The sequence below is a fragment of the Arachis hypogaea genome, chromosome 19 (genome assembly GCF_003086295.3).
Source record: "Arachis hypogaea cultivar Tifrunner chromosome 19, arahy.Tifrunner.gnm2.J5K5, whole genome shotgun sequence".
NCBI lineage: Eukaryota > Viridiplantae > Streptophyta > Magnoliopsida > Fabales > Fabaceae > Arachis > Arachis hypogaea.
Window position 1 is genome coordinate 2,849,099 of NC_092054.1, and position 27,038 is coordinate 2,876,136.

General features: G+C 30.1%; 1 protein-coding gene across 2 annotated transcripts; it reads left to right on the plus strand.

The window, feature by feature from the left end:
- Positions 1-534: 534 nt before the first annotated feature.
- LOC112777273 (pleiotropic drug resistance protein 1-like) lies at positions 535-25,306 on the plus strand. 2 transcript variants are annotated; one of them, XM_025821608.1, is made up of 22 exons: positions 535-878; positions 1,644-1,764; positions 2,149-2,322; positions 3,749-3,908; positions 4,034-4,110; positions 4,197-4,250; positions 6,057-6,449; positions 7,214-7,495; positions 9,364-9,680; positions 10,493-10,656; positions 11,148-11,251; positions 11,369-11,525; positions 11,768-11,860; positions 13,206-13,333; positions 14,026-14,358; positions 15,421-15,711; positions 16,413-16,496; positions 16,604-16,737; positions 17,400-17,627; positions 23,234-23,405; positions 23,925-24,179; positions 25,046-25,306. In XM_025821608.1, exons 1-22 carry the CDS (start codon positions 535-537, stop codon positions 25,304-25,306), a joined length of 4,326 nt encoding a protein of 1,441 aa, XP_025677393.1. The 2 variants fall into 2 exon arrangements, with proteins under 2 accessions (XP_025677393.1, XP_025677394.1); XM_025821609.1 differs by having other exon boundaries at positions 13,221-13,333.
- Positions 25,307-27,038: the final 1,732 nt, after the last annotated feature.

Genomic DNA, 27,038 nt, shown 5'->3' on the forward strand with positions numbered 1-27,038 from the left:
ATATCTTTTTTTTGGTCTCTCTAAAAAAACAATCCTTTGTTACTGTTGCATATATGGTTCCACAAAGCAAAAAGTTTTAGAGGTAAAAGTTATATATATATATATATATATATATATATATATATATATATATATATATATATATATATATATATATTCATTTATCATAAAATTACGTATTTAAAAAAAAATTAAACTGAAAAAAAGAGATAAATAAATGGTTATATATTTACACACCTCTTTAAATAAATATCTCTTTTAAATTTTTATATAATTTTTTTATCCTAAAATTACTTTTTATATATATTATTGTTTTTGCCACATTGTTTAATTTTTTTGCATGTGTCATTGTGGTTAAAGATATAATAATTTGTCTATTTTCTATTTATTTAAATTTTTAAAATAAATAATTTTATAATATAATATAAAAAATTTTATGATTAAAAAAATTAAATTCAATTCGTATATAAAAGAACATATTAAAAATATAATTATTTATATATCTGTTGTATTTGTGTTTGTGGTGATACAGCAATGGAAGGAAGTGATATATACAGAGGAAGCAATAGTCTAAGATCAACTAGTTTTAGACTTAGGAGAAACAAAACCACAAGCTCAGAAAACGTTTTCTCAAAGACATCATCATCATGTGAAGAAGAAGATGATGAAGAAGCTCTTAAATGGGCCTCACTAGAGAAGCTACCAACATATAATCGTTTGAGGAAAGGGTTATTAGCCACATCTAGAGGTGTGGCTAATGAGATTGACATCACTGAGCTTGGATTCCAAGATAGGCAGAAGCTTCTAGATAGATTGATCAAGGTTGCTGAAGAGGATAATGAGAACTTCTTGTTGAAACTCCGAGAAAGGATTGATAGGTAATTAGGTGAAAATTAAGGTGAAGTCGACTTCATGTGAAGTTGATATCTGAGAGTCGTTAGATAAAAATTTAGTTAAATCAGTCAAATCATTTAACGATTCTCAGATATCAACTTCACCTAAAGTTGACTGTACCTGAGTTTTCACCGGGTGATTAAGTAGACAAAGATTGATGTGTTTGTAAGGGTTAAAAAATTTTGATATACATGTCTAAATAAAAAAGTTTTATACTTTTTATTTTAATGATTTTGTTAACAGGTGTTTTAAGTTTTAACATAAAAAAAATACTAATCAATAAAGATATAACAATGATTTTTTAATTAGTTGTGGGATGAAAATAAATGGGAATTATGGTATTATAATGGATAGTTATACAAAAATTCGATCATCGGAATTAATTTCCCTACTGAATTTCAATTATGTGGTGCATGAAAATATTATTGTTAATTAAAAAATTAAAAAAATTATTTTTTAGTTAATTAATTAATATTAACTGGACACTAAGAAAAATTAACATTAGCTTTTATTTTATTTTATTTTATTTTTAGAATTTAAAATTTTGAAAACAAGATTAAGAGTTTATAATTTAATGTCCAAAATTTAAGATATATAAAATAATTTTTAAAAAAATTTGAATAAAATAAAAAAATTTAATTTTCTAGCATTAGTCTATTAAATAAAAATTTTCAAATTTAGTAATTATTTTGTATAATATTATATTCTTTAATTATCTCTTTTGTTTGTCTTTATTACAACTTTGCTAGGGTTGGGCTTAACATTCCAACAGTTGAAGTTCGATTTGAACACCTTAATGTTGAGGCTGAAGTTCTTGTGGGGAGTAGAGCTATGCCTACTTTTCTAAACTTTGCTATTAATCGAGTGGAGGTAAACCTAAGAAGATTAATAATATAATGAGAAAAGAGTAAATAGGTCTCTGACCTTTTATTCCGCGGACATTTTTGTCTCTGACCATTGAAAAATACTTTTAAGTCCCTGACTTACACAAAATTTGGACGGATCAGTCCCTAACGAAGGCATTTGGACGGATCAATCCTTGACAGAGGCATTTGAACGAATGGACTGATCCGTCCAAGTTTTGTGAAGATCAAGGACTTAAAAATATTTTTCAATAGTCAAGGACAAAAATATTCGCGGGACAAAAGGTCAGAGACCTATTTGTTCTTTTCTCTAATATAATTAATGTTGTGTTTTTAATTAGTTAATTATTAGTCTCGCATTAATCTTTAAATAATCACTTTGATATTGTAGAGTGTTTTGACTTTTCTACACATAATGTCAAGCAAAAAGAAACAAGTGACTATCTTCAAAGATGTTAGTGGAATAATTAAACCTCGTAGGATGACATTGCTTCTTGGTCCTCCAAGTTCTGGAAAAACCACTCTTCTTCTAGCCTTATCGGGAAAGCTTGATCCAAGTCTCAAGGTAATTAAAATCACAATCCCACTACGTTACCAACAGTATTTCTACTAACTTCTGCCAACTTTTATTTATAATTGTGTTTAATGAAAGTGTCTTCATAGATGTGTCTAAAATATTTTTTTTATGACTGTGTTTAATAGAAATGTCTTTATAAATATATTTTCTGAATGTGTCTCTTTATATATGTGTTTAAAATATAATAATTAATTATTGTTGACAATAAGTTGACAGATAATATGTTGGTACCCTATACTTTTCCTTAAAATCAAGGATTGTTTATTTGGCTTGTGTTTCTATTTTGTAAGCTTTTAGAATTTTGTAAAAGAAAAGGTGAAATAGAAAATAAATTAAATTTCATTATTTTCACTATTTTTTTTCTTTTCTTGTTTATAAAATTATAGAAACAAAATATACTAAAATTTGAAAATTAAAACGTAATCCAAACATGTTTTAAGTGTTTTCTCTTAAAAAAATGTTTCTATATACATGGTTTAAACAAAAATATAATTAATATATGATATGATACTTTTTTTTTTTTGGCCACAATCAATGATATGATACTATATACTACTATACTATATATATAGTATTGTTTGATTCACATAACACATTCAATCAAATATGAAAAACACTAGATATTGATGACTTAATGTTATTGTTATTTTTCCAATAAAAATAAATAAAAATCAACTATGTTATATAGACAAAAAATTAATTACTCTATATATAAATATACATATTATGTATTCATGAAAAAGGTTTGGTATATTATTGCTATATAAATATTTAATTAATTATTTTACTATAAAAAATTTGATCATACATTCATACATATAAATATATACGCAAAAAATAATAACTAATTTGGTAATTGATTTTTTTGTCTATTGGCCTTTTAGCCTTAGTTTGGTAAAGCTTTTACTTTTCAAAAATAGCTTATAAAAGTTAATTTTTAAAAGATAATTTTTTAAAAGTTGTAACATTTATGTTTGGTAAATCAAATTAAAAATAGTTTTCAATAAACACAAGCAACAACAATTGCGTTTGATAAAATAACTTTTAAAATTTAAAAATATTATAATAGACATAAACGCAAGTATTAAATTTGAAAATTAGTTAACATATGAGGTTATATTAGACTTTTAAATTTTGAAAAGCGCAAGCCAATTCTAAAAAGCACTATCTTAGTTACTTTAAAAAATATCTCGATCTTTTAAAAACTGCAAACACAAACACATGATCTTTTTTATTTATCAAATATAAAATGAGAAGCTTAACCTTTTAAAAAATAAAAGCACTTTTTCAAAAAATTTTACCAAACCAACAAGCCGTATTATACAGCACTCCATAATAATGCATGGTTTCTTAATAATTTTATTTTCTAAGTGCCTATAATGCCCCAAACCTTTTTATGACTTTTGGCCTAAAGGTATCTGGGAGAGTGAGTTATAATGGACATGAAATGAACGAGTTTGTACCTCAAAGAACTGCTGCATATATTAGTCAACATGATGTTCATATTGGAGAAATGACTGTTAGAGAAACGTTGACTTTTTCAGCAAGGTGCCAAGGAGTTGGATCACGTTATGGTTAGTCATATTAACTATATTATATAGAGATGATTGATTTTTTCTTTTTCCATATCTAATTTTGGGTGTAACACATAATTATATTATTATTGGTAATAATAATTTTGCCATCCATGCATGAATAGACTTGCTATCTGAATTGTCTAGAAGAGAGAAGGAAGCTAAGATTAAACCTGACTCAGATATTGATGTCTACATGAAGGTATGATGAGAAGAGAAGTTACAATAATAAAATCAGTATTCAATAGATGTCACATATTTACATTTGATTGGTTTCTAATATAACAGGCAACTACAATTGGAGGACAAGAAGCAAGTTTGGTAACAGATTATGTACTAAAGGTAACACTAAAAATAAGATTCTATGCCTTAAGGTTGTTAAGGAGCCAATGGAATATTTATACAATGTGTATAATGGAAGTTTAGGGAGTATTAGATATATAATCATTAGTGTTACCTTTTCTCATCAGTTGAAGTTTTTGGGATGAGTGGTATTATGACATGGTATTAGAGCGCCAGATCCGAAAGGTTAAGAGTTTGATCCTTGGTGAACCCCAAAATCAATTTAAGCTCTTGGGAAGATGTTTATTATCGCTAGTACTCGGATGGTTATTCTAGATAGTTTATTCTAGATAGTATGGGAGATGTTCATTTTGTAACTTAATAGCCCATTGTACACATTGTACAAATAGTCCATTGTCTTCCTAGCGGGATCCTTATTAGTATTACATTTTTCTATCAGTTTAAGTTTATTTTTGGGATGACATAGTATTAGAGTTTTATATCCAAAAAGTCAAGAGTTTGATATTTGGAGAACTTCAAAAAATAAAAAAAAATAGTATAAGATAAATAAAAAAAATTATGTAAAAATCAAACAAATCTAAAAAAGAGACTCTTGTTTGAAGGAAATATTAGAGATATAATCATTATTGTTACTTTTTCCTATTAATTTAAACTTTTAGAACGAGTGGTTTTACGAGAATATTTATATAAATTATATGCTAGAGACTAGAGTACAGTGTCTAGGAGAACATGAATTATTTTTCTTAAAATTTAAGTGGTTGATCGGATAAAGGTATACTTTAAATTTTTTTTGTGGTCAGATTGTAGGTAGTGTTATTTAGTATGTATAAGTAGTTAAAGTAGTTATATGTTTTAATTTTGTTTGTATCATTGTATTTACTTTGTATTATGTTTTCTTTTGAACTTGACATTTATTTATTGAAAAGGTGAATATTCTAATGAAAATATATAATTTTTTTTTTCTGAAGATATTTTTTTTAACTATTGGATAGTGAAAATGTAGTATTTAATTTTGGTATATCATAAAAACATTATTTTTATTTAAAAGTGTTGTTATTCCTTTTAAAGTGTTATTTTTTTCATAAATCACACTTTTTAAATGTAGCTAAACAAAATATTTTTATGAAAAAATATTTTTGACATTTTTATTAAAATAGGTGTTTATTATATTAAAAAAAAGAAACTATTAGGTTCAGTAATTTTTAGTATTCATTATTTAGTCAGTATAAATATTAAATTATTTTTAATAAATAAATTTCATTAATTTATATGTGTAAATTCTAAAAAATATAAATACAAATCGTATTAGATTAATGTGTATATAACGTAAAACTCTAGTAAATATAAGTTCAAACTATATGTTTATTGTGTGCAAAACATAAGTAAACATGGATATAAATTATTGCTGACAAAAAATAATAATAATATTTAGGTTAAATTATATAGTTGGTCCCTACACTTTCAGTGAAATTACAAATTGGTCTCTATACTTTAAAAGTTTGTAATTGGGTCCTTAAAGATAATTAAAATTTGTAATTTAGTCCCCGTCGTTCAAAAAGTGCTTGATTTAACAGAATATTATCAGTATATTCTCTATTTTAACAGAATATTCTCAGCATATTCTGAGAATATTCTGTTAAATCAACACTTTTTGACCGACGGGGACTAAATTGTAAATTTTAATTCTTTTTAGGGATCTAATTACAAATTTTTAAAGTGTAGAGACTAATTTACAATTTCACTAAAAATGTAGGGACCAACTGTGTAATTTAACCTAATATTTACTGGTAATGTAGTATTGTTCTTCAAATAAAGGTTATAATTTACTTTAACCTTAAAATGTAGATTCTAGGGTTGGATATTTGTGCCAATACCATGGTAGGGAACGAAATGTTGCGTGGTATATCAGGAGGACAACGAAAGCGAGTTACTATAGGGGAGATGCTGGTTGGACCGGCAAATGCTTTGTTCATGGATGAAATCTCAACCGGTTTGGATAGCTCCACAACTTTTCAGATTGTGAGCTCTTTAAAGCAATATGTTCACATTCTTAATGGAACCGCATTCATCTCTTTACTACAACCGACACCGGAGACTTATGAACTTTTTGATGACATTGTTTTGATCTCTGATGGTGAAATTATTTACCAAGGACCCCGTGAACATGTTCTTGATTTTTTTCATTGTATGGGTTTTAACTGTCCTGAAAGGAAAAGTGTTGCTGATTTTCTTCAAGAAGTAAGTCAAATTTCTCCTCATATTTTTTTTATTTTAAAGATTTTATGTTCTTAGATTCGAATTGAACCGGTTTAATCAGGTTAATTGAAAATCGATTATTCTAGTTCGATTTAGATAAAAATTCGTGAGCTATGAAACGGTTAAAGAACTAAAAGAATCAATGAAAATCAGTTAATTGATCGAATCGATATGATTTTTTTATGGTTAATTAGTTTAAAAATAATAAAATATAAACATTATTTTTTAAAAAAAAATATATATTATAATAAAAATATTATTTTATTATATATGATTTAATCCCGACTCTTTAGTTAAACTTTTAAACTTTTAAATTTTTAGCTCTATCATTCGTTTATTGACCGATTAGTTATCAAAACCTTAGGTTTTATCTAAAATGAATTGTCTATTTTGAGTAGATGGTCAAATTAGGTGAAAATTCAAGTGAAGCTGACTTCATGTGAAGTTGATATTTGAGAGTCGTTAGATAAAAATTTAGTCAAATTAGTCAAATCATCTAACGGCTCTTAGGTATCAACTTCACATGAAGTCGACTGCAGCTGAGTTTCCACCGTCAAATTAATCCAATTTAATACCTATCAAGTTAGTTTATATTTTCTACTGTTAAAATTATCAGCATTGACATTTTTATGATATGCAGTTACTTTGAGTAAACTATGTCCTAAAAATTTTATCAATTTCTGTAAATTATATTTCAAAAAAAAATTACTAAGAAGTGTTTATATCTGAATTATCTCTTCTTATAGGTAACTTCTAAAAAGGATCAAGAGCAATATTGGTCACAAAGAGATCAACCTTATAACTTTATATCTGCTACTCAATTTGCCGAGGCATTTCAATCATTCCACGTTGGCAAGGGAATGGTTGATGAACTTTCAATTCCATTTGACAAGTCTATGAATCACAGAGCTGCATTAACCACAAAAAAATATGGTACTAATTTGAAGGAACTAGTAAAGGCTAACATCTCAAGGGAGTATTTGCTCTTGAAAAGAAATTCATTTGTTTATATCTTCAAGTTGAGCCAGGCAAGTTTTATTAGCAACTTTTGTTTCAATTATTATTGCTATTGTTGTTGAACTAATAATATGTATAACAGTTTTAGATTTTTAATTTTATAGACAAATAATCATCCACAATTATTAAGTGATAAGATATGAATAAATTATCAGGAGTAATAAAAAAAATTTTAGTTGTTATTTGGCTGAAATGATCAGAAGAATATTTAAATTAGCAAATTAATTAAGGTGGAATTTAAAAAATATATTAGTACTCATATTTTAACCTAAAATATAAAACGAATAAAATATCAACATACACTGACTAGTTTTTTTTGTTTAATTACTCTGTTGGTCCCTATAGTTTCATGAAATTTTTAATTAGGTCCCTATATTTTTTTCTTTTTAATTGGGTCGCTGCACCAAAATTTTTTTTTTCAATTAAGTCCCTCTTAGTTAGTAATTGGCTTAATTTTATAGGGACGCCAACTAAAGAAAAAAAGAATTGGGACAGGGACCTAAATAAAAGGAAAAAAAAGTGTTGGAACCCAATTAAAAAAAATTTGGTGCAAGAACTCAATTAAAAGAAAAAAAGTATAGGGACCTAATTAAAAATTTTACGAAACTATAGGGACTAACAGAGTAATTAAACCTTTTTTTTTTTCAAAGTTAGAAGTGAAACTCAAATTCAAAATTTTTAGGTGAGAATGGATGAATTAGAGCACCTACAATGGTGAGTTCCTCTTTCACTTTTTCCTGACACATAGGAACTCTAACCATTGGAGGAGAAAAGGAATGAGTTCCCGCACGGGTGTCAAGGTGAGGGAGTCCCTCTAAACAGGGATTCAAGTTAACCAATAATAACTTGCCATTTGGCAAGTTATTTTAAAAAAATAATAATATAAAATTTGAAATAATTAAATAATTATATTAAATAATAAAATAATAATTAAATTAGTAATAATTATAATAAAAATTATATTAAATAATTATATTTTTATTTAATTAATAATTTATATTAATTATTTAAAAAAATTAATTAGATTAAATAATTACATTTTTATTTAATTAATAATTTATATTAATTATTTATATCATAATTAATATTGAATATTATTTATATTATTATATTAAATTATAATTAATTAAATTTACTTACATTAAAAAATAAATTTAATTTTTACACCTTACAAAATAATTCTTAGTTGAGTTAGTTATTTTTATTTTTAAAATTTAAAATGCTAACGATATTATTAAAATTAGCAATTGTAAATACAAAACTATAAATTAGTGTAATCCCGAATTATATATTGTGTATTATTATTATATATAAATTTATTTAATATTAATATCTTTTAATAGTGAATTATTTTTAAATTTATAAATTTAAATAATATTATTAAAAAAATCAATAACATTAATTTTAAGTATTTTAATTAATTAATTAAGTAGGACCACAACAAGGACTAAAGTTAGTTCCTCCTAATGGAGAAGAGAGAGATGTTTTGAGTTCCTATTTACCGTTTATGACGCAAAAGCTGATGTAGAGTTACTTTTTATGACAGGTGGACCATAAATAGGGACTGGGATGAGTTCCCTACTGGAAATGGTCTTATGCCATTTGAATTATAACTTATTGGCACATACACTAACTAGTTTATATAAATGAATCGATGCTTTTATATGTATATAATAAGAGTTTAATTTTAATGTTTGTAAAACGTTTTATATAATCGTTTAATTAAATCTATTTTTTAAAATAATTATTCACGTGATTAATGTAAAAAATAATTATTTTTATTAATATATCAATACATATTTTGATATACATAAGACTATTTTACAACAATAATTATGTATTTAAAATTAAATTCATATAATATATAATTTTTTTACAGGTTACGATGATTGCAATAATTACTATGACTCTGTTTCTACGAACAAAGATGCACCGAGAATCTATTGATGATGGAAGTGTTTATATTGGTGCTTTATATTTCTCACTATCAATGCTAACAGTACTTGGAATATCTGAAATTTCAATGGCGAGTGCAAAGCTTGCAGTTTTGTACAAGCAAAGGGATCATCTATTTTATCCTTCATGGGCATATGCCATACCCACTTGGATCCTTAAGATTCCTCTATCATTTCTTGATGTTGCTAATTGGGTCTTCCTCACATACTATGTAATTGGATATGATTCAAATGTTGCCAGGTGCGACGTCTTTTTCTCTTCCTTTTTAGCGGCGGAAAACCGTTTCCAATGAATTTTACGATAAATTTATGAATTTTTAATTTTGATAAATTAACAATATAAAATATTTTATATAATTTTTAATTATATATTTATTTTTTAAATAATTATACAGTAAATGTAAAAGTATTTATGTTTACTTACGATATTAATATATTATGTGATTAGATGCACTTATAAAATTATTTTTATACTGATAATGATATTGATAATACGTTAAAAATTAAATGGTCAATTTTATGGTATCTATGAATTAGTATCTAAATTTTTTTCTAATTTACTTTTTGTAGTAAGTTTTTATTTTTAAAAAATTATTTATTTTTATATTTTTTAAATTAAATATTATTTTTTAATCTTAATTTTTTTAGTAAGTAGACATCATTTTTAGACACCATAACATTCACCAAATTAAATTTATAAAATATAAGTTTTTATAATATCTTTTGTGATAAACTACCGTTTTTGTGAAAATAAGATGGATTTGGTTTGACAGGCTTTGGCTGGTTATAAAAGTCGAGAATTTGCGGCAGTTTTTAGTAAACCGTCGCAAATTAAAGAATATCGTTGCTCTACTATGAAACTACTTATACAGTCGCCACAAACCGGAAAAATAGCAACAGTTTCAAAAACCCCCATTAAAAAACACTGATATCTACCGACACTTGTGCAAAATTCTATTATTTTATCACTTTTTTTTTCTTTTATTGCCACAAATTTACACACAAAATTAATTATATGGTTTGAGGTTTTATATATTATATTATTTTTGGCAGATTCTTCAAGCAATATCTGGTGCTGTTCCTAACCAGCCAAATGGCTTCTGGACTGTTCCGAGCAGTTGCTGCCTTGTCTAGGAATAACGTGATTGTGGCCAACACATTTGGGGCAACTGTAGGTGTTATAATTTTGCTGTTGGGTGGCTTCATTTTATCCAGAAGTGAGTCCAATTACCATATATATTTGTTTCCTATTTAATTTATCAAAAAAAAATAAAAAAAGTCACTACTAGTATGTAGCACATTGCTCTATTGCACTAGTTTTTTTTTTTCATTATAAAATAAAACACACTAGTATATTAAGTATGATTATTCTGCAAACTGTATCGGACTAGTCAGTTCAATCGAAAACTAATTATCAAACTGATCTGATTTAGATAAAATATTGATTGACAATAAAAATCAGTTAAGTAATTAAAAAAATAACCAAATAACTGATTATTTGACAGAATAATTAATAGATTCAATACAATTTTTTAGTGATTAACTAGTTTAAAATAATAAAAAAAATTATTTTAAAAAAATATATTTTATACATAAATATATTATTTTATTAGATCCAATACTATCGATATAATGATCGATTTAGTTTTCATAACTTTGATGTTAAGTACATAAATTGAAACCCACTTATAATTGGGCAATGCAACAGAAAACATCAAGGATTGGTGGATTTGGGGGTATTGGATTTCACCTATCACGTATGGTCTAAATGCAATAATGGTGAATGAATTTCTCGGAAAAAGTTGGCACAAGGTGATTTCTTGAGCTATATATAACTCCAAATAATAATAATAATAATAATAATAATAATAATAATAATAATAATAATAATAATAATAAAAGCCTAATTTATTTTCTCTTCAATTATAGTTTACACAAAACTCCAACAAGACACTAGGAGTTCAAGCTCTGGAATCTCATGGATTCTTCACGCATGCTTATTGGTATTGGATTGGCGTTGGGGTATTGATTGGATATATTTTTCTCTTCAACATTCTATACACCATGGCTCTCACTTATCTCACTCGTGAGTATCTTCACATTATTTGGTTATTATTTAATATTTTCATTTGAGCAATTAAAGTAATTGTATTGTCTATAAGTATCTTCAAAGTTTACTCCTTGAGATACTTGAATTAAATTGAATAGTTATATACCTAACATATTTTTTCTCGCACAAAAATTTCTTTTTGACATCAAATAGTTATATGCCTAACATATTTGCTCACACGAAATATTTTTATTAAAATACATGTATATTTTTTGCAGCATTTGAGAATCAACGAGCAACAATAATTGAAGAGGAAGAAGGCAATGCAACTAATGATGATATAGCTCAAGAAGTTGAATTGCCACATATAGGTGACTTATCATTTCATGTCACTCTTAAAGAAAAAAAAGTGAGAACTTACTTTATTTATTATTTATTAATTGTTACTAAAATTAATAAATATTAAATAAAGTAAAGTCTGGTTATTTTTTGTTACCAAATACTTCATCTTTTCGATAATTATTTTGATGTGGTTGAGATATTAATTAGGGTTAAGTATAATTTTAGTCTCTAAGGTATAGGTCGAAAATTTTTTTCGTCCCTAACTTTTTTTTTTCATACAAAATCGTCCTTAAGATTTAATTTAATTTTAAAATCGTCCTTTAGACTAAAATATCTTTCTCCTTCTTCACCAAAATACCTGGTTTTTCTTCTCTATCACAGCAATACCCAGTTCTTCTTCTCCATCACAGCAGCATCAAAACAAAAAAACAAAAAAAATACAATAGCAACATAATTTCAACAGCAGTGATAAAATTTCAACTAACAGATATAAAAAAGTTAAAATAGAAAAACAAAAGAATAGAATCAGAAGCAAAACAGAAACAGAAGAATAATAGAATCAATCAAAATAAAATCAGAGTCAACAACAACAGTGTGATTAACAAAATCAACAACAAATCTAACAATATAATTAACAAAAGAAGCAGAAGCAGAATAATCAACTTAACTAATGAAATCAGAAATAGAAGCAGAATAATCAACTTAATTAGAAATAGAATTGGAACCTAGCAGCGAGGAGCAGCAGTGAGCGACGAGAAGCAGCGGCGAGCTAGCGAGGAAAGGGAGTAGCGGCGAGCTAGCGAGGAAGAGGAAAGCAGCGGCGAATGACGAAGAGCAGTGGCGAGCGGCAAGGAGCTGCGATGACATGTGAGGAGCAGCGGCGAGATCCAGCAACGAAGACGCGAAGCATCGGCAAACGATGAGGAGCAATGGCAAGGAGCAGTGCCGATTGGTGAGCTAGCGAGGAGGATGAACATAATGACGACGCGGCGGATTGCTTCTCCCCTCGCATGATTCCATTGTCCCCACATTCTCTTTCCCTTTCTTCTTCCCTCCCCCTCGCGTGATTCCCTTCCCCCTTTAACCCGTTTTCTTTTTTCTTTTTTTTTCTTTTTTAATTTTTTAATTTTTTTTAGTTAGGGAAAATTTGGTAATAAAAATTAAAATTTTGGTAAAAAATACGATTTTAAAATTAAGTTAAACGTTAAGGACGATTTTGTATACAAAAAAAAATTAGAGACAAAAAATTTTTTCGACCTATACCTTAAAAATCAAAATCATATTTATTAACCTGTTAATTATTAGTGATTAATAACATAGTTACAGTATACATCAAAATGCATATCAATCAAACTTTGTATTATTGTCTTGAAGAAGGTTCAAGAAGAGTTAATGCTTCCAACAATAGTAGCAACGGAAGGAGGAGAAAAGGCATGGTTCTTCCATTTGAACCACATTCTATCACCTTTGATGAAGTTGTCTATTCCGTTGATATGCCACAGGTTAGTCATTTTCAAAGTTAGCGATTGTATTTTAACAAAGTTTTAAAGCTAACCCTGAAATTAACATTACATTGAACACATAACATATATATGTTCACTTTTTGTGTTTAATAATGAGGCACAAATTTTGGAAGAGCATGTTGATAAACAATGACACACAATATATATATATATATATATATATATGTGGTTGAAAGTTGAGACATAAATATATGAGATACAAATTTTTATTAAAAATTTTGTTTGTTGGTAACTTTTAAAATTCTATTTTCTACTCTCAATTTATTAGGGATAAAACTAGTTTATGTCTTTTTGTTAGCATTTTAATAACTAAATAGACAACACATATTTTTATGTTTATAGTAATGTTAAGGAGAAAAAAAAAAAAGGCTAAAATTTGTCTTATTTATTATTTATTAATTATTACAATAATTAATGAATATTAAATAAAATAAATTCTGACTGTTTTTGATAAATTTTTATTTTGTTATCAAACATTTTCGTTATATTTATCTCTCTCCATGTATATGTGTGTCTTTGCGTCAATATCTTCATTATTTTGAGACAATAAATAAACACATATATAGGTGGACTAAATCTGTTTTTATTTGAGTTCTTTTTTATTGAATTTTTTCAAGAGGTTATAATTGAATGGAGTTGATGATCACTTGTATTATTTTCTTCACTGGCAGGAAATGAAGGATCAAGGTGTAATAGAAGATAGGTTAGTGCTTCTAAAGGGTGTTAGTGGTGCATTTAGGCCTGGTGTGCTCACAGCTTTGATGGGTGTAACTGGAGCAGGAAAAACCACCTTAATGGATGTTCTAGCTGGTAGGAAAACCGGTGGATACATTGATGGAAGCATAAAAATTTCTGGATACCCTAAGAAGCAAGAAACATTTGCTAGAATCTCGGGTTATTGCGAGCAAAACGATATCCACTCTCCTCATATTACTGTTTATGAGTCCTTATTTTACTCGGCATGGCTTCGCTTATCGGTGAAAATTGATTCTAACGATAAAAAAGTAAGTACCTTGTAGCTCAAGGCATCTTAAGACTTCAGCCGTTTAGTTTATGAAAATATTTTTGTTTTATTTTAATTTTTAAAAATTTTTAAGGAAAAAAAAAAAGTAAAGTATCGTTTTTGTTCCAACGTTTAGGGTAAGTCTTAAAGTTGTCCCTAACGTTTCAATCGTCCTATTTAAGTTCCTAACGTTTTAAAACTGACTCAATGTTGTCCTGCCGTTAGGGATCCGTTAACAGAATTGACGGTGGAACAAAATTGAGACGATTTTGAAACGTTAGGGACTTAAATAGGACAAAAACGTTGGGGACAAAAATGATACATAGAAATAAATTTTAATTTTATCCTTCAATAATATCAATTTTTTTACTATACATAGTATTCAATTATTTTTTAATCACATCTAAGTAAATTACACTTAATCATATTACTTTTATTTTAAATAAATTAATTTTTTTTATAATTTTACTCTTAAAGATTTTTAGTTCTCATGAAATGTTTGTAAAATGACTAGTATATAAACTTGCAAAAAAGAAAAAAATAATATATATATATATACAATAAAATATAAATTATACTTTTTGTCTCTAATGTATCAAAATTCTTTAAAATTATAAAAAATAAATTTATTTAAAATGAAAGTAATGTGATTAATGTAATTTATTTAGATGTAATTGAAAAATAATTGAATACTATGTACAGTAAAAAATTAATATTATTGAAAGATAAAATTAAATTAAAATTTATTTTTATATATCGTTTTTGTCCCTAACGTCTTCGTCCTATTTAAGTCTCTAACGTTTCAAAATCGTCTCAATTTTGTTCTGTCGTCAATTCTGTTAACGGATCCTTAACGGCAGGACAACATTGAGTCAGTTTTGAAACGTTAGGGACTTAAATAGGACGATTGAAACGTTAGGGACAACTTTGGGACTTATCCCAAATGTTAGGGACAAAAACGATACTTTACTAAAAAAGAAACCAAAACTGCTAAACAAACATGCCTTAATCTTTTCCTTTGAATTGGGTTTCTCATAATTTTGGATCTAACAAATGGTTATAGATGTTTATTGAAGAAGTTATGGAGCTTGTGGAATTGAACTTGTTGAGAAACTCACTAGTTGGGTTACCTGGAATAAATGGACTCTCAATTGAACAACGCAAGAGATTAACTATAGCGGTTGAATTAGTGGCTAATCCATCTATAATTTTCATGGATGAGCCTACTTCTGGTTTAGATGCTAGAGCTGCCGCCATTGTTATGAGGACTATTAGAAATATCGTTGATACTGGACGAACAATTCTTTGCACCATTCATCAGCCCAACATTGACATATTTGAAGCTTTTGATGAGGTGAAGAATTTTATGAAATTGATTATTCCCAAAGCTTGGATTAAATTATTGGGTAAAATCGTAAAGTATATAAATGATTATATATCTAATATATTTTTTTATGTAAGATTTTTTTTATAAATTTAAAGTATGAATTAAAGAGAGTCTATTTTTGAGTTTAGAGTATATACTTAAATAGGTTTCTAAGAAATTTTACTCGAACGTTTTCGTCCTTAAATTTTTTTATTACATTGGGGTTCTTAAATTTTACAAAAGTAAGATATAGAAGCCTATATCTTAACCAGATCTATTGTTTTTATTTAGACAAATAAATCCTCAAAAGTATGATAAAAAGACCTATATATCTTATTTTTCTAAAATTTAAGATTTCAATATAATAAATTTTTTAGAGACGAAAACGTCTAATGCAAAATTTCTGAAAAACTTATTTAAGCATATACTCTTGAGTTTATAATAAATTTCTATCTTTATTTAAAAGAATAAGAATAATAAATATTAGATTTTAAAATTTTGAAGGGAGAAATTTTGATATTATATTATAAAATTATTTACCTAAAAAATTTAAATGACAGTAATTAAGTAGAATTGTCGTATATATAATAAAGAATAATATATATATAATAAAAATTAAAATAGCATTGCGATTTATAATTCTTCAACCACGAGACTTTAATATAATCTAACGCACGATATGATTCCAGTTATTTCTATTGAAACGTGGAGGACAAGAAATATATGTTGGACCATTGGGTCATCATTCAAGCCAATTGATAAAGTATTTTGAGGTATGGCATGATGCAACTTAAATTCACTAATAATATTTTAAAAATTAATTATATGTACAATTCTTTTTTCTAATAGCATCTCTTTTTCTAATATTTCCATTATCTAGAGCATTGACGGAGTTACTAAAATCAAAGATGGTCATAACCCAGCAACTTGGATGCTAGAAGCTACAAGTTCAGCAAAAGAGCTTAATCTCGGTGTTGATTTTCATGAGATATACAAAAATTCTGATTTGTACAGGTAAGCATGGACTTATATTAATTAATTACTAGCTAAATTAATTTTATGATCATTTTTAGGAAAATTGCAATTTAGCCTAGTTTATGGCTAGACCCTTTTGAAATTCACTAGCTAGCATCCTAATAGGTATCTTGGGTTGCTTTTTTATTCTTTGTATAACACACTACATAGAAAAATAGTTATAATTTTATTGATTAAAGAATTTGTAAAATATATGTTTAATTACTCTGTCAGTCTCTATAATTTCACTGAATTTTCAATTAGATTCCTATATTTTTTTTTATTGAATTTCCATACTATATCAGATTTTGTAATTAAGTTCCTGTCGTGACAAAAATGTTAGAATTAAGGGAATATTCTGTTAAACAAAACGAATATGCCTAACACTTGAATATTCCTATAGTTTAACAGAATATTCTGTTAATTTCAACGTTTTTGTCACGCTAGGAACTTAGTTACAAAATTTGATATGGTATAAAAATTCAATTAAAAAAATATATATAAGGATCTAATTAAAAATTTGATAAAACTACATGACTCACGGAATAATTAAACCTAAAAAATATAATTTAAAGAACTGAAATTGATTCTCCACAAAAATCAATTTAAAATTATTTTTTTTTTGCAATGTGCTTAAACTCTCATACATTATTGTGCATCAGGAGGAACAAGGAGATGATAGCAGAATTGGGAAACCCTGATCCTGATTCAAATGATCTTCATTTCCCTAATAAATATGCACAGCCATTTTGGGTGCAGTTCCAAGCATGCTTATGGAAGCAACATTGGTCATATTGGCGCAATCCATCATATACAGCCATAAGATTTTTTACCACTATTATCTTAGCCTTCATATTTGGAACTATATTTTGGAACCTTGGAGGCAAATAGTAAGTATAATAAAATACTCAATTTTATTATAACCATACCATATCAACATAAAATTAAAAATGACCACTGTACAAAATTACATATTAGTTTTATAAAAAGAAATGTTTATATTGTAATTAAAAATAGGGTAAAATTTGTTAAAATTTTAATGTTAGAAACAAGAGACTGAGAGAATGATGTGAAAAGTGTATTATTGAGTTGTGTGTCAGGTACAATATACAAGGGGTATTTATAGGTGCTAAATAAATCAAAGTAATAAAGACATAGAATCCTACAATTAATGTACAGATATGCTATATAAATATAGACGATGCTAATTGATCTAAATTGATTCTAATGATTCTAATTGATTCTCTAACATCCCCCCTCAAACTCAAGTGGGAGCTAAGGATACCAGCTTGAGTTTGGATAACAAAATCCGAAAGCGAGTCGGGTGATGAGCTTTCGTGAAGATATCAGCAGTCTGATCCAGTGTCCCAACAGCAACGAGACGAACAGCATCAATAAGAATTCGTTGCCGAACAAAATGACAATCAATCTCAATGTGTTTGGTGCGTTCATGAAACACATCATTATGGGCAATCTGAATAGCACTGCGGTTATCACAAAAGACATCAGTAGGGGACGACTGAGGAGCACCCAGATCTTCGAGAAGCCAACGAACCGAGATAACCTCAGCAGTGGTGTCAGCAAGGGCACGGTACTCAGCTTCTGTGCTTGAGCGAGCAGTGAACGTTTGCTTCTTAGCACGCCAAGAGATGAGAGCGTCGCCAAGAAACAAACAATAACCAGTAGTAGAACGACGATCAGTGGGATCACCAGCCCAATCAGCATCAGAGTATGCCTGAAGGGTCAAAGAGGAATGGGCAGAAAAATAAAGGCCATGAAAAAGAGTGCCTTTGACATACCGAAGAATGCGAAGAACTGCCGCATAGTGAGTAGTACGGGGAGCAGACAAGAACTGGCTGAGGACATGAACTGGATAGGCAATGTCTGGTCGGATGACAGTCAAGTAGACGAGACCGCCAACTAATTGACGATAAAGTGTCGGATTATCCAAAACAGTGCCATCCATAGGGGTAAATCGAACATTAGGCTCAAGAGGAGTAGACTCGGTGCGACTATCTGTAATCCCAGCGCGGGCAAGGAGATCTGAAGCATACTTAGCCTGAGAGAGATAAATGCCATCATCTGTGGAGATGACCTCGAGACCAAGAAAATAGCTGAGAGAACCAAGATCCTTCATCTCAAAGGTACGCTGAAGTGAGGTCTTGAGATCAGAGATACCATCAACATCATCTCCAGTAATAATCATGTCATCAACATACAAAAGTAGAAGAACAACTCCACGGTCGCTTTTACGAATGAAAAGCGCATTCTCATGAGGACTAGAAATAAAGCCAAGACTGCATATGGTAGTGCTGAACTTGTCAAACCATTCACGAGGAGCTTGCTTAAGTCCATAAAGTGCCTTGCGAAGGAGACAAACCTTACTGGAAGGACAAGGATATCCTGGAGGTGGTTTCATATAGACTCTCTGTTTCAAATCCCCATTAAGAAATGCATTCTTCACATCCATCTGACTGAGAGACCATCTTTTAACCGCAGCAATGGCAAGGAGAGCTCTAACAGACGTAAGGCGAGCAACAGGAGCAAAAGTCTCTTCATAATCAATACCATACTCTTGCGTACAACCTTGAGCAACCAATCGTGCCTTATAACGGTCAATAGAGCCATCAGAGCGAGTCTTGATCTTGTATACCCATCTACTGCCCACAACTTCCTGATCAGAAGGAGGATCAACCAAATCCCAAGTGTGTGCTTTTTCAAGTGCCTGTATTTCTTCCTGCATTGCTTGTTGCCAATTTGGATTTGTGGAGGCTTCTCTGAATGACTTAGGTTCATGTTGATGAAGAATAGTAGAAAAGCAATGATAATCAAGAAGATGAGGAGGGGGATTCCTTACTCTAGAAGAACGAGTGGGAGGAGGAGGCATGACGCTAGGAGTGGGATCGCCGTCCGGACTGGAATCATCGGGAGATGGAGAAGGTGGAGGATCAGGAGCCTCGAGTGGTGGACTTGGGGTAGACCCTGTAGTATCATCACTAGGAAAGAGATCAACATTTGGGTTAGTAAAAAACGGTGATGGAGTAGAAGGAATGGACTCAAAGGAGGAGAAACTAGAGAACATGTGATGTTCCCAGAAGACAACATGACGAGATATACGAATACGGCGAGAGATAGGATCCCAACAACGATAACCCTTATGTTCAGAAGCATACCCAAGAAAACAACACATGCGAGCCCGAGGTTCAAGCTTATTATGTTCATGAGGCTGAAGAAGGACAAAACAGACACAACCAAAAACACGGAGAGAACTGTAATCGGGAGAAGTACGATAAAGACGCTCAAAGGGAGTAGTGTTACCAAGAACAGAAGAAGGGAGTCTATTGATAGCATGAACAGCAGTGAGGACAGCTTCACCCCAAGCACGCTCAGGACAGGAAGAGGAAATAAGCATCGCACGGACAGAGTCAAGAATATGACGGTGTTTACGCTCAGCTCTGCCATTTTGTTGAGAGGTACCAGGACAAGAAAACTCGGACAAAGTACCCTGTTCAGCGAGAAAATTTAAAAGTTTGGAGTCACGATATTCCATAGCATTATCACGTCTGAAAATTTTAATGACCTTTGAAAACTGAGTTCGAACCATAGTGGCAAAGTTAATATAAATCTGAGGCAACTCACAACGATTAGTCATCAAATAGACCCAAGTAAAACGGGAATAATCATCAATAAAGAGGACAAAATATCGAGCCCCTCCCATAGAAGCGGTGGGAGCGGGTCCCCAAACATCAGAATGAATAAGATCAAAAGGAGAGCATGCAATAGAGGAATTATTATTAAAGGATAAGGCAGGTTGTTTTGCAGTGTGACAAGAAATGCAATCTAAAGACTCATTTTGAACTTGACCTAAAACACCCGTAGATATAAGAGGACGTAATTTGCCTAAGGAGCTATGGGCAAGACGTCGGTGCCACAAGTGAAGAGTAGATGGAGAGGAAGCAGCACATATATGGGTAGAGGGAACATGAAGGTTCTCGAGCTCAAATAAGCGTCCAACCTTACATCCAGTCCCGATGATCTTTCCCGTCCGACGATCCTGCACACGACATCCAGAATTTGAAAAAATGACATCAAAACCAAGTTCAACAAGCTGACCGACAGAGATAAGATTAAAATTCAATTTTGGAATAAAATAAGCATCAGAAAGATGAATATTGGACTGTGAAATAACCCCGTGATGTGTTGCATGCAAGAGGGAACCATTAGCAGTGTTAACAGAAGGTGCATTTGTAGTGGGAGACAACGACGAAAAAAGATGACGCAAAGGAGACATATGATTGAAACAACCAGAATCAAAATACCATTTAGAATTACCTGGAGGGGTGGAAAGAGTAGCGGGGGTATTACCAGAGAAAGAGAGAAGTTGCCGAAGAAGGGTTTCAATATCTGATGGAGAGACAGAAGGTGTGTTGAGAGATGTGGAAGAGGTGGACTCAGTAGCAGCAGCAGCAAAGGCAGGCACATGCGAAGAGTGGTTGGGACGAGGTTGATACTTGTTCTGATCTGAGCGTGGTGGTCGAGTAGGACAGGTAGCAATCAAGTGACCCGAGAGCTTACAATAATGGCAGAACAGTTTCGGGCAATTGGAGCCAATGTGGCCTTTTTGTTTGCACTTACGACATTCAATAGAAGGACAGTCGGAGAAGGAATGCCCAGGCCGATTACAATTGCGACAGATTTTTCCCTTTCTGTCGGTGGCAGCAAAGACAGTTTCACTTTTAGAACGAAGCAATCCCAAGCGCGTTTCTTCAGACTTAAGACGAGGAAGAGCATCTTCAAGACTAGGCAAGGGATTCTGATGAAGAAGAGAAGCCCTGACCGGCTCATAGTCATCAGTAAGTGCCATCAGAAATTGGATGAGACGTGTCCGGTTCCGATAATCCTCATATGCCTTAGCATCAGTGGGATCTTTAAGAACAGGCTCACAGGAGGTCAACTGATCCCAAATAATCTCCATTTGAGCAAGAAAATCAAAAACTGCTTGGCCACGTTCTTGCTTAAGGCTATGAAGTTCCTTAAGCAGTTGGTACTGATGAGAGAGATCAGAGATAGTGTAACGTTTCGCCAAATGATCCCATACCTCTTTAGCAGTTTCAAAACGCCCAAATTGTAAGTGAATGCCAGGAGTAGAAGTGTTGCGGAACCAAGTGATAATCTGATGATTTTTACTATCCCAATCTTCCAATTTCTCTGCATAGTCCTTCTCCTTCTCAGCATCCTCCTTGGATTTGGAGGTACCATCTTTGGATACAGTTGGCTTCTCGAATTTCACCCGTGCCTCTTTGCTCGCGATTTTCGAGCTGTTTCCGACGCTTTGGTTCGTCACCTCCGGTATCATCGTGTTCTTCTCTCCGTCAGCTTTCCAACGCCGCCAAGATCGCCGCCAACGACCACCACACGCGCCTCCACGCGCCGTCAGAACATTGCTGCCGACCACCATTCTTTCTCATCCGGAGGCTTCAGCAGCCGTTGGATCTTCGTGCAGATCGGACGTCCCTGGAGCGTCCACGTGTCACAAGGTAAGCTGGTTGGGCAACCCGACCCGCGACGACCCGACCCGACCCGCCCTGAGACCCGCGTGCCACCTGTGCGCCAGCGTGTCTCCATCCGCCTCTCCCGTGCTGACACGTGTCATCACCCGCTGACGTGGCGCTGACGCATTGCTGACGTGGCGCTGACGCATCGCTGACGTGGCTGCCAAGTGGACCATCCCTAAGGTTTTTTGGTGAGCTCTTTCCGATTCCGCGCTCTGATACCATGTTAGAAACAAGAGACTGAGAGAATGATGTGAAAAGTGTATTATTGAGTTGTGTGTCAGGTACAATATACAAGGGGTATTTATAGGTGCTAAATAAATCAAAGTAATAAAGACATAGAATCCTACAATTAATGTACAGATATGCTATATAAATATAGACGATGCTAATTGATCTAAATTGATTCTAATGATTCTAATTGATTCTCTAACATTTAAAAATATCTCTAAATATTATTTTGTTTCAATTTTTTTCAAAAGTTTTTGAATTACATTAAATATACTCCTAACAGCTGATTTTTCAAAAAATTTAAGACTAATTCAGCAATAATTTCAAAAAAAACCTTTAATATAAGCAAACCATATATAGTTATCATGTATTATTATTGGATTGGTCCTAAACTTTTTGAAAAAAATTAATTGCCAGAATATATTTGATGCAAAAAAAATGTTAATAATAAAATTGAAACAAAATAAAAATTAGAGATATTTTTTTATTTTTGAAAAATTTCAAAGATAAAAAATATATTTTACTCTTAAAAATATTTTATCATTCTAATAACTAATCACTATATAAGAAAAATATATAAAATAACATATATAAATATACACAAATACGTAATATTGATATGGTGATTTTTTTTTTATATTTATAGAGCATTTTTTATTTTCATATTATTCCAATTATAATATAATGAATTCCATCTGGTGACATTTTCACAGCTCAAACAAGCAAGATCTATCAAACGCCATGGGATCAATATACATTGCTGTCCTCTTTCTAGGGTTACAGTATGCATCTTCTGTACAACCAGTGGTAGCAATTGAAAGAGTTGTCTTTTATAGAGAAAATGCTGCTGGAATGTATTCTGCTTTACCCTATGCAATTGCACAAGTGAGTATTGCTTTTTTTTTCCCCTAGGGTTGTATGAAGGAAAAAAAACTACTTAATTAGATTATTTCATCAATAATCACTAGTCAAATAACTTAAATCGATTTTAATTAAATAAATATATAATACAATTTGAATTTTTTTACATGAGAAATTAAATTTTAGTATTTTTTCCAATAATTTCTTTTAGGTTAAATTATATGGACAATAATTTACACTAATTTTTACCAGATTTAATCATAGTTGACTAAGTCGTTACCAATTGAATCGAATACAGAATAAGTTCGATCGAGTGACTCGTTCATCATTGATTTTTAATTTTTAGTTTGAAAAAATTAATCCAGTCTAATTTTTATAACTACATATACTTCAAGGATTCATTATTATCTAGCAACCCTAATTATTTTTTAATAATAATCTTCACCAAACTTTACCTATATAGTATCATTCTTGAATATAATATTTTCTTATATGGTAGCATTTTCATATCATTGTTGACACAACTTGTTCCTTTTGTTATAGGTCTTGATAGAGCTTCCATATATCTTTGCCCAAGCTACAACCTATGGTGTCATGACTTATGCCATGATTGGATTTGAGTGGACTCCAAGAAAATTCTTTTGGTATTTGTTTTTCATGTACTTTGCATTTTGCTACTACACTTTCTATGGCATGATGACTGTGGCATTAACACCAAACCGCCATGTTGCTTCCATTGTGGCTTCTTCATTTTATGCAATATGGAACCTATTTTCAGGATTTATCATTCCACCACCTGTAAGTATATATTATTCCTTACCACTAATTAAGAGAAACATATATATTATTAAGTATTTTTTTTTCAATTATATGAGTCATTTTTATTGACAATTTTGTTTAATAATATAAGTCATTTGATTAATTTAAATTTTCTTAATGATATCAAAGTTTTTACTTAATTATATTCTTGTTTATAATAACTATCATATATTTAATATATGCACTAATTTAAAGTGAGAGAATACAAGGTTTGATTTAATTTTGTCCAAATTAAATATATTTTTTTTAGAAAAATGGAAGTATGTGATGAAGCCCATCTTTAGCTAGAAGCATTTAGACTTCTCTTGATCTTGCTAAGTAAGAATAATTAATAGGAAAAATTGAAAATTCGATACTAATTCTAGCACTACATGACCACCGCTAAATATATTACAGCGGTTAAATACTCGCTGAAAGATAGGTCGCAAGTAAACGGTTAGCGGCGATTTAAGCTAACTGCTGAAATAATCGCCGCGTAATAAAAAATGGTTTTGTATCCACTGCCATAAGAAATTCACAAAATGTATATCACAAAATGTATATCAATTTTGTGACGGTTGCAACTGTCGCTAAATAGCAGGAAAATGAAAACAATGGCCGTTTTGCGACGGTTATAAACATGAGATTGCTTGGTAAAAACAAATATTTAGGTATTTAGTAGGAGATGCCTAGAAGTTGATTAAATAATCTAAGTACTAGAACCATCAAGATAAGTTACTAGAGTTTTTAATTTTTGTATTGTTTTTGTTGCAAATTTTAATATTTTATGTATATGGAGATGCATACATATTGTTCGTTTTCATTTTCCTTAATTTTTTTCTTATTATATACCTTTTCAATATTAGAGGATGCCAGTGTGGTGGAAGTGGTACTATTGGGCATGTCCTGTGTCATGGACCTTATATGGAACGGTTGCATCACAATTTGGAGACATAACTCATATAATGGAATCAGAACATGTTTCAGTGCAAGACTTCATAAGAAGTTATTATGGCTTCAAACATGATTTCGTAGGAGTTTGTGCAATTGTGGTTTTTGGGTTTGCAATGTTATTTGCGCTCATTTTTGCCATTGCAATCAAGGTCCTAAACTTTCAAAGACGATAGCACATATGTTGGGTTTTAATTTTTAAGTCAATCCACACCTCACAAGCAATGTAACAATCAAATAGAAGCTTTTTTTTTTTTCTATTTTGTGAAATATTCTATCTCATCAGATACTTTATTCAAATGTTAGAATTTAGCGGATTTTATATTTTGTGAAATACTCTATTAGAAAATTTATCTATTTTTATATGTTTCCTAATAAACTTTTTCTTTTTTTTTTTTGTATCACAAGAACATTAGTATTTTCACCCATACCATGCTCATAACTAGCAAAGTTAGTTATTTTTTGTTTCCAATTATAGTATGATATATAAGCTTAACTTTAAATATTTATTTAAATAATTTTACATTGGATTTTGATCTTTATTACTTTGCTCTTGACTGAATATCAATCTTAATGTAACACTAAAATAAGAGTAATTATTAGCAATCACTCTTGTGACAAATTTCAATTTACTACAATTAATGCAAAGAGCACATAAAATAGTGGTGGTTTTTTAGGGTGTTTGGTTGATTGCACTAGAAAATAAATTTGTGGTGACTTTTAGCAACTGTTAGTATAACTGTCATAATATTAAAAGATTGTGTCAGTTTATTTTTATGGCGGTTTATAAACAAGTTAATGGAACGCAAAATCTGAACCAAATAATAATAGAAAGCATAGTATGAATCAAGTAGAATGAGAAAACCAAAGAATAAACCGAAAGAGCTACTAGGCCGAGTGAGAAGAAGCGGAGCAGTGATTGACATGGTAGGGGAAAGGATGTAACAACGAGAATCGAAGAAAGGGAGCTACATGGCGACAAAGATTCTTAGAGAGTGATTCGCGCCTTTATCTCTTGTGTTATTAGTAACCAGTTTTAATTAATTGCTATAATATTTATTTAGAAAAAATTAATTTTAAAACTGCTGCTAAATTATATGATTGGGTAAAGTACTAAATTGGTCCCCTAGGTTTGGGCGTAATTTTGTTTTGGTCCTTAAAGTTTAAAGTGTTCTATTTGAATCCAAAAAAGTTTCATTTAGCATCAATTTAGTCCCACAGTGAGGTCAAAATTAAATAATTAATAAAATGTCCTACATAACAATAGTTCAAGAACAAAATCGATAATCTGGAGAACAAGTACAAGCTCCAGAAGCACAAAATCAACTATTGATGCATCAATACATTTATTTATCATTTTCTTTAGTTTTATAGAAAATATTTTATTTATATTATAAAAAAATAATAAATAAATGTATTGATGCATCAATGGTTGATTTTATGCCTCTGGAGCTTGTACTTGTTCTCCAGATTATCGATTTTGTTCTTGTATTGTTGTTATGTAGGACATTTTGTTAATTATTTAATTTTGACCTCACTGTGGGACTGAATTGATGCTAAATGAAACTTTTTTGGATTCAAATAGAACACTTTAAACCTTAAGGACCAAAACAAAATTACGCCCAAATCTAAGAGACCAATTTAGTACTTTACCCTTATATGATTTTACAAGTCAATTTAAATATATTTCCACAGTCGCCGGTATTCTTTAATTTTATTTATTAGCGACGGTTTTAAAAACCGCCATCATGTACCGACAGAATAGTAAATATATGTAAAAGTTATGTTTGAATTTTATCTTAAAAATAGAAATATAGAGATAATAAACACAAATATAATTTTGGTTAGTTATTGTAGAGACAAAGACAAAAATATGAAATTTTTCTTAGAGATAAAAAAGTGTTATAA